This window comes from Drosophila mojavensis, unplaced genomic scaffold (assembly GCF_018153725.1).
Source record: "Drosophila mojavensis isolate 15081-1352.22 unplaced genomic scaffold, ASM1815372v1 contig_16, whole genome shotgun sequence".
NCBI lineage: Eukaryota > Metazoa > Arthropoda > Insecta > Diptera > Drosophilidae > Drosophila > Drosophila mojavensis.
In genome coordinates, this window is record NW_025318693.1 from 4,257,660 (window position 1) to 4,269,725 (window position 12,066).

Here is a 12,066-nt window from a genome sequence, read left to right on the forward strand (position 1 = left end):
GGGATCGAAATTGGTATCTTAGGATGTTCTCTCAAATATTTAAGTTGTTCTCGCTCACCGTTGGCATGCCCCAGACGCTGTCGTTGATGTCCGTAGCCACATCTCCCCCAGCCTCGCTGCCGTAGTAGCTGTACGGTGCGTAGATGTCGAGGTCACCTACTTCGCTGCCCGCATATGAAGCCGAGATGACGCGTGGAATGTTGGCTACAAAACAAGACAGTTCAGATAGGATTAGCCCACAGACTTATGTATAGTATTCAACTTACCTAAGCTGCTGTTCATGCCGTAGTTGCGTACGGGACCGTACTCGCTCCGCGTATAGCTAGCTATGGAGGCCGTATCCGAGTAGATATTGTTGCGTCCGGCAGATCGGCCATTGAGTCGCTGCCCGGCAATAGCGGATAGATCTAGGTTACTGCTGCGAATGGGCGGCAGTGGAGGCGTGGGTGTCGCTGTCGTAGCCGGAGCTGCCGTTGTCGAGCTGCTGTTGCCATTGCCCATTTTGACAAATTCGTACATGTTCTCATAGTCGCGTTTGTCCTTCAGGTAGCTATCGATGGTGCTGTTGATCTTGCGTACCGAATCCTTCAGGCTGCTGCGCTGGGCACTGTCCGTGGCATCGGCTGCGCCTTGGGCGCGCTGCTCAAAGATCTCAAGCTTGCTGGATATGGACATTTTGGTCTCGGCCTTCTTCGGCTGTCGCTCGAATGTGCTCGTGCGGCTGTTGACAGTGGGTGGTGTTCCAGTTGTGGCTGAGCTGGCCGGCGGCTTGCCCACCTCGAAAGGATTCGTGTTGCACACCTTGGACTGTTCGGCCGTTACATTCTCACCGTTTGACGAGCAAATGGAGATAGTATCGGTAAGTATGCCCCGCTTACGGACCAGCTCTAGCTGTGCCTCACGCTCCCGCATGCTCGCCGTGCGCTCCGGCTTGCGTGGCGCTATCGAGGAGCGGATCTCGCCTGCATATACATCAGAGCATACGAAATAAGAGAGGCACGAATTTGTTAGTGCTTATCTAGATAATGTTTGCATTTTTGCATGCCAGTGAATTTCCTATGCGAATCTATAGATCTAATCTATACGAAACATTTGCTGGCCAAGTTTCATGGCCACAACAATGCCAAATGACTGCAACAGCTGGCCATGTTTTTTTTTTGCTTGTTTGTTGGTTTTGTTTTTTCTGTATTACCTGCGACACTAATTGTGATTTTGACCCAAATTCATGCCAAATTACAATTCGCATAATGGTGCCTAGTGGCCAAGATCTCTGGCAAATGGCTTTTCCGCAGACAACAGTGCTGAGCTGATGAGCTGTGCGCTGGCCCCTTCACCAGTTGCCACCTGCCACCTGCCACCTGCCGGCCGCAACAGGTGTAACAAGTTCTCGCCACATTTGGCCTGACCACAAAATGACAGGCAAGAAATGGGTCTCAGATTCTAAATCTTTCACTGCCAGCGATTCTCGTCTCACCAGTTTTCCGGTGGCCTGCTCTTAGATGACTAGGCTAGGCACTCACATGTGGTTACCTCATTGGCTTTGGGCTTTGGTTTGTTTTCATTTCGATTTTTGTTGCTGTTGCTATTGCTGTTCTGCTTGTTCATCTGTTAAACTACACATATTTTACTTTTCAGCTTTGGCTGGCTCACTTAACCTACTTTAATCTGGCTACCTGCCCGACTTATGGCTATATGAAGCGACGACGGCTTCTGCGGATCGCCATCGCCCGTGAGCCATGACCCCGTTATATTGATTGAAATGCGTAACTCGTTTTGCTTTGGTTCTACTTTCGAGTTATGATATTTTCTTTGTGGCTACGACTTGGCCAACTGGCACATTTGACGCACAAGAGGCCCTTTGGAGCCACATTCTGAAGGTCGCATGACTTTATGCCATGGCATTTGGGCGCTGTCAGGGAACGTGATCTGTTTGCGCTTTCTTTTGGAATCGCAATTGGATCACGATCGCAATCACGCTCGTAGAAAGAGCGAGATACACCCACGCTAGCACTTCACTGATTGATTATTTATGGAATTCGGTCGTCCCAGTTACCCACTTAGGCCATCTATTTTCAAACTCACCCAAATTGGCATAGACATTGTCCGCTTTAGATTTGATGGAGCCGCCGGCATTGGGATTGCCGCTGATTTTTGCCGAATCCACGCTGCTCGAGCTGAGCGTGGCAGTTAGTTCCGTCTTCTGCTTGCGACGCAGCTCAGCGCTTTTGGGCGGCGGTGGGCGTGCCGGCTTATTGGCCTCGTGACTGCGCTGCCCCTCGCTGGCGCGCAGCGGCGGTGCTGGCGGCTTGGCGGTGACTACGGCTACCGTCTGCGCGGAGACAGCATCGTTGGTCTTCGTGATGTCCTTGACAACCTCAACGGCCGTGGGATTGATGTCAATGGGATGTATGATGACCAGACGTGGCTTGCCCACAACACTGCCATCGTCGCCCGTGCAGATCTCGGTGTAGACGCTGCCCTCCTTCTTGGTCAGCGGCTCACTGGACTTGCCCCCGTTGCTGCCCATGCGCAGGAACTTCTTGATCGAGAACTTGGATTTCTGTTTCTGTGGCGGCGATGCGTTCGGCGACTTCGAAGATTTGCTGCTCGCATCTGTCAGGCCAGCCGCCGCCAGGCACTCCTCGGACATGGACAGATGCCGCTGATTGCGCGGCGTTGGCTCCGGCGTCAAAGGCTGCTTCAGGTTCAGCACAGAGGTGGACGATTGCAACTGTAGCTGCTTTGTTGCATTGGCACGTTGCATCACGAAATTGTTGAGACTGCGGAACTTGGGATTAATGACTGCTCGCTCCCGCTTGTCCTTTTCACGTATGACCGGTGTAGCGGCTGCCACAGGCGGCTTTCTGGTGTACATATTACTGCTGCTGCCCGATGCTATTGTTGCGGTTGCTGTTGCTGCTGCTGTTGCAGTTGTTGCTCTAGTTGCTGTGGGTGTTCCGGCAACACTTTCAGTTGCTGCTGTTGTTGGTGTTGGCGATTTCTCCGTGCTAGTCGGAGTATCCGCTGGCTTGGCAGCAGGCGACTCCGCAGTTATTGCCTGCTCGAATTCAACTACCAAACTGTAATCGCGCTCCGGCGTAGTCGGTGCACTCGTTTTCGGCTCTGGTGGCGGATTGGGAGCTTTGCCTTTTTTAAGTTTGGCATCATCTTTGGCTGACTCAGCCGCTGCTGCTGAGGCTGAAGCAGCTAATAGCAAATTTTCGCTTGATTTGGAAATGGCCGTTTGGAGCTGGCTGATGAATTGTTGCTCGGCGTTGCTGGGCTGTCGCTTGCTCATAAAGGTTTTCAACGGTGAGTTGTTGTTGACATTGTCATTGCTGTTGTTGTTGCTGCTGCTGATGTAGCTGTTGCTGTTGCTGTTGCTGTTGTTGTTGCCGGCATTGACGAGCGGCTTAGCGGGCAGCTCCGGCTTCTTAAGGCCGTGCAAAAATGAGGGGCGCGCGTCGATTTTCATTGGCGGCGGCGGCGACTTGGGCAGCGCTGGCAGCTGCTGTGGCATCGCCTCTGACGCTGACTCCTGCTTCTTCTCCTGCTGATTCTGCTCCAGCTTGTTGTCCGGATCGGCACTGCCATCGGGCTCGCCATGCAGCTCGCGGCTCTTGACTGCCGCCTGGTTGCCAGACTGATCGCCAATCTGTATGTCCTCGTAGTCCGAGTTGTTGGTGCTGGCGCTGAGCTTCTTCTCCACCAGCGAGCGTTGCTCGATGCTGCCCTTGACTGCGCCGCTGGGCAGATTCTTGTAGTCGCTGCCAATGCTAATACCGATGCCCGAGTCGGACTCGCTGCGTATCATGTTGTAGGTATTCTCCTCATCGGAGCTGCCGTCAAAGCTGCTGCCCGTGGAGTCCAGAGCGTCGTCCGAGCTGCATTTGGTGACAATCAGTCCGTCTGAGGTTATTTTGCTGGTCATGAAGTTGCCCTCGTGCAGATTGTAGCTGGCGGCACGTGTCTTCGAGCTGAGCAGCATGTCCGTTATGTACTGGGAGCTCGAGTAGTGCGTGCTCTTCGACTCCGCCTGGGCGCTGGCCACGCCCACCTTTTCACTGTACTTGCCATCGGGCAAGTTCTCGTAGCTCAGCTGCGTCTCGACCACATCGTAATAAGCGGACACACCGTTCTCCGAGTCCGAGCAGTTGCTGTCCGTGTCGGAGTATTTGTGGCACACATTCACCTTTGGCTTGGTGTGATCCTTGGTTATGGGCGCATTACGCGCAATGGTTTTTTTAAGGTCGAGAAATGGCTTTGGCGAGTCGGTGAGTGAGCTCAGCTCGAATTTGATTTTGCTGCTGCTATTGCTGCTGCTGCTGCTGCTTGCAACTGTTGTTGTTGTTGTTGTGACTGTGGCTGCTGCCGCCGAGTTGATTTCGTTTTGTTTTTGCTTCTGCTTCTGCTGCAGCGTCTCGGAGATTTCGTCCAGCAGAGACTTCTCCATCGCTCGCTCAATTGGCGGACTGTCCTTGCCATCGCGCGCCGATGCACCTGCCCCTGCGCCTGCGGTTGGCTTCACAAGCGTGGGCGTCAGTGTTGTGGTCACTTTCTTGTTGGCCGTGCTGGTGATGGTGCTCTTGATTGTTGTGCTCGTTGCTGCTGTTACAGGCTTGGCTGTCACTGTGCTGCTGCATGTGGTTGCAGTTGATGCTGTTGTTGTTGTTGCCTTCGACATTTCCGTTGACTTGGACGGCGCTGCCTTGGCGCCAGCTGACTTTAGCGGCTGCCCAAAGGGCATCACATTGATCGTCAACGTTTGCTTCTTGCCCTCCTTGTCCACCTGGGGCGCGCCCAGCTTGAGGGCAGCGAATGATTTCTTGATGTTGTCCTGCGCATCGCCCAGCAGATTGCCATTGTTCATATTGAAGTCTGTGTTGGCGCGTGTAATGCGCTTCAGTTCGATGGCTTCCTCGTCGTCAGTCTCCGTGATGGCCATGTCATCGTGCTCGTTGCCCAGATTCATAAAGTCATGATCATCATCGTCGTCATCGTCCTCCGACCACTCGCCGCCATAGCCGATGATCTCGTGCAGCTGCTTGGGAAAGCAAACCTTGCTTGACTTGGAGCTGCTGCTCGACTTGCTGAAACTGCTGCTGCTGTTGCTGTTGCTGCTGCTGCTGCTAGCTGTGGTGAGGCGCACGCCAAACGCCTTCTTGATGATGCTCTTGGCTGGCGTTTTGTGCTTGTTCGGGTAATCAGTCTTTGTGTGGCTTTCTGACTTGAGAGCGCTCAGCTTAGTGCCCTGCTGTGCGGCAGCTGCGGCTGCAGCGGCTGCTTTGTGTTCATCCTTTGACTTGAAACAGTTCGAGCACAAATCCTTTTTCCACGCATTTTGCGTGAAGTGCGAGCAAATCGAGGAGGACATTTTGTGTTTTGTTGCTGCCTGTTGCTGTTGTGATTGTTGCTGTTGCTGTTTTGCCGTTGCCGTTGCTGCTGTCCAACTTATTCCACCATATTCTGCAATTGCAAAGAAAATAAAGTCAAATGAGTATTGCTTTGCATTGTTGTTATTGTCATTACAGTGCTGCTCCGTGTTATTAGCGCATCAACTTAAAGACTGATAAAAACTTTCATTGCGACGCCGATTGCGCAAGCCCTGCCAGCAACTGTTGCTGCTACTCAAGTTGCTGTTGCACTGGCCGGGCCAACAATCAACTTTCACTACATAAGTGCAGCTTCTGCATCATGATTCAAAATTATTGAATGTAAATATAAGAGCGCTAACAGCAACATTTCGCAGTAGTCCAGCTGGGCAATTCGCATTAGTCGCCTTCGACTACCCAGGCAGCCGAAACCAATTGACCAAGTGGCCATGCGGCTGGCTATTCAATGTCTTCACCAAGCAGGCAGCCAAGCATTCATTTACCATCGCGACTATCAATCAATCTTCATCTTGATAATGAAATTATTGAAATGATTGTTGTTGTTTTCGACATATTTGTTGTTGCTGCTGTTGCTGTTGTTGGTGTTGGGGTTGTCGTTGCTGCTGCTGCATTGGGGATTCACTGAGCATGTTTTTTGCTCACACTCTTTGTCACATGGCCATCGACAATGCTGTGTTTGCTTTGCTCTCTCGCCACTTGGACAGTGTCTCCAATTGCTGTTGGGTAATCAGTTGTTGCTGCTAGTTAGTTTGTTGCTGTTTGCGCTTCAACTTGCCGTCTCTATGACTTTCTAAAATTGCCCAGAGAAGTGACAGTCTCTATGTGTGTGCATTAAATGACATTAACATAAAAACTGCGGAATACTAAACCTGCCCAAAAAGCGTAAAAACTTTGAAAATTTCTAAACAAAATGTCTAGTATCGTGTATACTTATAGATAAACGTGGCAGGAAGGCAAACCAGTTTCCTTAACAGAAATAGCTATATTAATTATTTTTTGTATTTCCTCAAGAATTTAATTCATTGAAACGGAAAAATTGTGAACAAGAAAATTGGTCTTTGCATTGGCAAATATAAGATAATCGTTCATATATTTGGCAATTATATTTTGAGGTCATTTGGATATATTTGTCATACATTGTTTCATTCTAGTGACGAAATACCTCGAGCAGGTATTAGTAACCAAATCCGACGTTCTCAGAATGCTTCTGTTACAGTTAGGATTGCTCACACAGCCATCAGAACAAAGAATCTGAACAATGCAGCATTTATGTCTTTAAGCCATTAGCCCCGTTTAGGGCCAGCTAAGATTGCAGGTGAGTTTGTACATCAATTTGGCCAGCAGCAGTCTAATTGGGAAAGTGTTGCTGCTGACAACAGCGACAACACCCTAGACAACAATAACAACAACAACTCAAAAGCTGCCGCCAGACAAAGCGGCCCAAAAAAGCTTCACAACAAAAATGACAACAGGCCAGCGTTCAGTTCATGGAGTTTGTTTCTTGGGCACATTTATCAACGCCAACACGAACGAAAGTTGACCCATTGTTAAACGGTTGCCGTTGTGCAGCTTCTGCGGCTGTTGTTGATGCTACGCTTGATTTTTGCATTTGCAGCAGCAGCAGCCACTGCTACTGTTATTTTTTGGGTCAGCGTTTTGGTTAAGCGTTAATATGCATAAATCTTGGCTTTGTGCAATCCGTTCGCAAATACCATTGCTATCAGCTGGCCGCTGTGGGAGGGCGAGGGGAGGTGGATTCAGCGCGCAGCTAATTGCATAACTGTGACGCTGCCAACAGTTGCTGCCGTGTTTTTGCTTTGCATATCGCATTTGTTTGCCGCTGCTACACATAAATTTGCCCGAGTTGCTGTTTGCTTTTGTTTTTTTTTGTTTGTTTGTTTGTTAATTGCTGGCATTTTTTCTTTCACTCATTTGCATTCGGTTGCGGCATCGATACTCGATTTGTTTATGGCCACAGACGAGGCTGCAATTGTGCGCCAATTCTCAGCCAGGTGCTAACCAAGTGGAGGCTGCAGTAGGTCTATAGCAGCAAAGGGTTCGCAAGTGCCTCGCCGGCTGACCAAATTTGAGCAAAACTGACACACATGGCGCAGCAGAAAAGTTGCAACAAATTGTTGTGCTATTTGACCATAAAAATGGGCAGCAACAAGACAACTTGAAACGAAGACCGCCAACATCCGACCACAACAACATGTTGCGGCGGCCAAACAACAACTTGCAGCTGGTTTTCAAGTTTAGCCATCGCACTCTCGCCACCTGGAATGCGAGAGATGAGATGAGCCCAGGGAAACAGAGATATCTATAGAGATGTGGCTGTTGCTGTTGCTGCAGATAAATGTAACACAAATAAATCTGCATAAATTTCATGCTCCGAACTTGCGGATCTAGCCAGCCCAATCAGGACGGGTGTCAGCTCGTTAGCCATAAAGTTGAATTCGACTGGCGCAAAACTCGGTCAGCTGGGTTCCGCGCCATTTAATTGATGCCCGAGAATTTGCTTTGCCAAATGCTATATATACATATGTATATATCTGTGTATATGTAAGAGAGTACATGCAGGTATTTTTGTATTTTTAGCAGTTCCAGGCATTAAACCCGTTCCGTGCCGCCAGGCCATTTCAATATTTCGCATTCGACTCTTTGTATTTGCCTTTATCTGATCGTTGGCATACAAAACTTTTGGTGCCGCTTACAGGCTACGAAACAGTTAACTGACCGTCGCCTCGTCTGCGACTTCCAATTGGGGCCAACAGGTTTAGCCAACAGCAGCAGCACCAGCACCAGCAGCAGCATCAACAGCAGCAGCAGCAGCAGCAGAAGCAGAAAGTTCTCTTCTCGCCCGATTCGGTATTTTCTCTTGTCTGTTGCACTTGGCCAATTGCCGCTAGGAGGCTAATCTCTGGACTCTTAACGCATTTTACACACCAAAAATATGCGAAGAATGTGTGGAGATCGTTATACATATGTATACCTATCCAAATATATATATATACATATGTGTGTGTATAACAACAACAAACACGTTTTGTGGTGCAAAGAAGAACGAAACAGAAGCCATAAATGCTGGATGCGCTGCAGTGAGTCTGTTGATTGAATCACACAGCTGAGGCTGTAATCGAATCAAACGCTCCATTAGCGATCCAGAAACGGGGCTGCACTCAATTAGTGTTCACCATTCGAGTCAAAAGTCAGAGCCATAGATCAAGCTGCAACCTCACCCAATTCACAGATCTACAAATTACCACAAGAAGATTCCCCCGAAGCCAAAAATCGAAAACGCGAGATGAGCGCAGATATTTAAATAAAACTTTGATCTGAGATGGGAGAGATGTGCGTGTTGTTTGTTCCACATTTACACGTGAGATTTATGCGTGGCCGCGTCGACAGCTGCCGTTTGTTCTGCTGCCCATTCTCCAATTTACATTCTCCATTTCCCATTCGCTTTGCTGTTTATTTATATGTTTATCGTTATGTAAATATATGTATATACTTATATACACCTGCGCTCTGCATGCCAAAGTTCTGCCTCTGGAATTATGCAGAGCAGCATGAGGGGCGAGCATATAAAATTTATTTTGATTCACCTCATTATGCATAGAAAATATACAGAGTCTTTGACTCGGGGCAAGCACTTGAAGTTTCTGGGCGATGACTGATTCAATATTTGTGCAAAAGCATTTGAAAAAAAAAAAAGAAATAATAATAATAAAACAAAAAATACTAAAACCGAACAAATTCCTGAGCTTAAAGTGTTTGTTTCGGGTTGGGCCGCCTGCCTCAGCGGATGTTGTGGGCGCTGCCTTAAATGTCAACGTCTCGGAGTTGGCCATAAAAGGCAGCTGGCAATTAGAGGCGAAACAAAGTCGTCTCGAGCCAAGGAAATGAAACTGGCTCTCGACTACTCCACTTAGAAATATTCTCTCATGAATAAAGCCGTTTCAGTATAATGTCATATATTTAAATTTGAGCTCGATTAGGCCGCATTCAAATCACCGTTTCGACAAAGTGCAAAGATTGTCGATCTCCATTTTGGGCATTAATTAGTTAAATGCAAGTAGATTAGTATATACAGATTCAATATATATAAGATTTTGTATGCCTTTTGTATCAAAGTTGAAATTGAAGCTTCGATTGAGTGATTCATGCCACTTCAATTCACACTAAATCAGTTCTAAATAAGTTAATTAATTTTTAGAATATTTAAAGCAGATAAAGTTAATTAAATGATTATTAACAAAAAAAAATTCTTTTGATTCGCGCTTCGTGTTAAATATAATTTATGAATTTTCACCTGAATGGATAATTGGAAATTGAAGTTGTTATCGAGCAAGAGGTAATTGCACTGACCAAGCAGCTGGTTAGCTAGAAACTGGATCCCTGCCTAAGCTAAGAGTTGAGGCCTGGCTCGCACCAAAGGCCAATGCCAATGGCACAGCCAAACGAGACACAGCGGGCGTTATATGGCATAAACATTAATTAACATAAGCCATTTAATTTCCTAGCTGAGATACTCGCCAGCAGGTAGTGAAGTTTATACAATTAAACACAAGCCAAAGGTGTCATTAGCCAAATGGTACTCGTTCCTCGAACTGGCCATTAGAAAACTCGAACTGGTCGGATGTTGGGGCAGGCGGAGGGATTTTGTCAACAGGTAACTCAACAAACTTGTGAGACCACAATAGCAATAACAATAACAATACCCACAACAGCAACAACAACAACAACTTGGACAACAATTTAAGTGTAAAGAAGTCTGTTTATCAAGTTTTGTGGAGAGAAATGTATTTCGAGTGAAAGAAACCAACTACCTGTTTAATGGAGCTGTTTGCAAATAGTATCTATCAAGATTCACGTTATAGATTGAGTTGCCAGAAACCTTTTTAATGACAATCAAAATTAACAAAGTTCAAGACTGAGGGAATCCTTGATATATAGTTCTCAGTTTGCGCATCAGAAGTTAGCTAATTGGCTTATGTAGTCTATTTATATATTCAAGCATTAGAAAATGTATCCATGTGAGGCTATAATTAATCGGGACATTTATGGTTCTTAGATAATATCACCAAGTTGAGAATATGGCATATAATTAAAAATAATTTGTTTAGAATTTTTGTGACTTGTATGCATATGTACGGAATGCTTGCATGTTTATGTATTTGCGTAAATTAGTTTTGTGCATGGAACAACACCCAGTCGGTACTCTTTTAATGTGCTCAATGAAACAGCCGGAGTATTAAAATATTTCAAGGTTAAGTTCCCATGTCGCTGCCATGGCCAGATTGGCGGCGTCTTCGTCTTCGTTTTCATTTGCGTGACGCACTGGTTAAGGCGACGCCAACGTGGCGACTGCTTTGGGGTGCAGCTGTTGTGGCAGCAGCAGCAGCAGCAGTTCTAAGGCTGAAGCAGCAACAAAAGACTGCAAATTAATAAATGAAAACGCATTCATTCATGCAACCGAATGGCGTCTGGTGTCAGAACGAGTTCAGCTTCCTCAGCCAGTTGCCACTTTCTGTGTTGCACATGTGTTGCCGCAACATGTAGCTTCATTAAAATTGCCCTCCCTCAATAAATAAGACGAGTAAAAGTGCTTTCTCAATGATTTGGCGACGAGGAAATACTCTAAGAGAGTAACGGTTGCTATTAATATTTATTTAAATTTTAGTAAATACATCAAATAGATATATTGGTAATTAAATACTTACAATTAGAATTTAGTTTGTAAAAAAAAAAAAATAAAACTCAATTTTTTAGTTTATAAAGCAGATGAACTTTGCATCCGCTGCTTGATTGCTTTAAACTGCAACTTACAGGGTATTTTAAAGAGAAGCGCGATCTGTGTCACTTGCTCGACGCAGGCATCGCATTTCAACTGCGTGTTTCGTTTCCCACAGGCAACGCACACACACACAGAAGATGAGGATCGTAACTTCAATTTATGGCCACACACAGACACCAACTGTTTGGTTGGCCGGTCAAGTTTTTGGGCGAGACTTTTCAGTTTTTGCTTGATACCAAATTATGTGCAGTAAAAAATGTTTATGATGCGTAGAATATGTTGCTGCTTGAGCTGGGTCACAGAAAAACCAGCTGTGGCAGGCCACAAGCAGGCCACACGAAAACTAAAAAGGAAATAAAAGTATTCAAACCTGTTGCGTGGGATATTTTGTAAAGATATGCAAGATATTGGAGTGTCCACAGACTCCGTTTTGTAACGTGCAACAAATTTGCATGCACCATTTGCTGGTTGTCAAGCTGCCTGACTGCCTGACTGTCCGCCTGGCAGCCTGTCGTAGACAATACAGTTGCAATTGGGGTTGCAATCATGACTCATGGCCAGCCTGGAGTCGAGTAGTTTTGCGGTTTCTTCAGCAGCCGGCGGTGGCACACATTTCTGTCAGTTGCATTAAGGCTCAGAGAGCCAGGTCCGAATTGTGGTTTTGTTTAGCCAGAGAGCTGGAAGCTCTGGGGCGCCTACCGGAGGCATTAAGCCATTGTGCATAGTTCACAGTGTCAGAAATGGTTTGCTTTGTGCTCAGCTGGCAGCTATTTTAAAGCCTTGCAACCGGTTCACATTCAAATCTTGACTAGGTAGAACCCATAAATAATGAACACCCAACAGTTTGCAAAACAGAAAAAAAAAAACTAAAAGTAA

The 12,066-nt window shown here is 46.7% G+C and overlaps 1 protein-coding gene across 2 annotated transcripts in view; it reads right to left on the minus strand.

The window, feature by feature from the left end:
- The window catches only part of LOC6573467 (serine-rich adhesin for platelets), a 35,760-nt gene that overhangs the window by 1,976 nt on the left and 21,718 nt on the right, over nt 1–12,066 (minus strand). For both annotated transcript variants that reach the window (XM_015166935.3, XM_001999512.4), the window contains exons 3-5: nt 2,083–5,466; nt 267–962; nt 59–204 (exon numbers count right to left, since the gene is read on the minus strand). In XM_015166935.3, coding sequence (XP_015022421.2) covers nt 59–204; nt 267–962; nt 2,083–5,374 — 4,134 coding nt within the window. In that variant the 5' untranslated portion in view covers nt 5,375–5,466. The remainder of the gene's footprint in view (nt 1–58; nt 205–266; nt 963–2,082; nt 5,467–12,066) is intronic.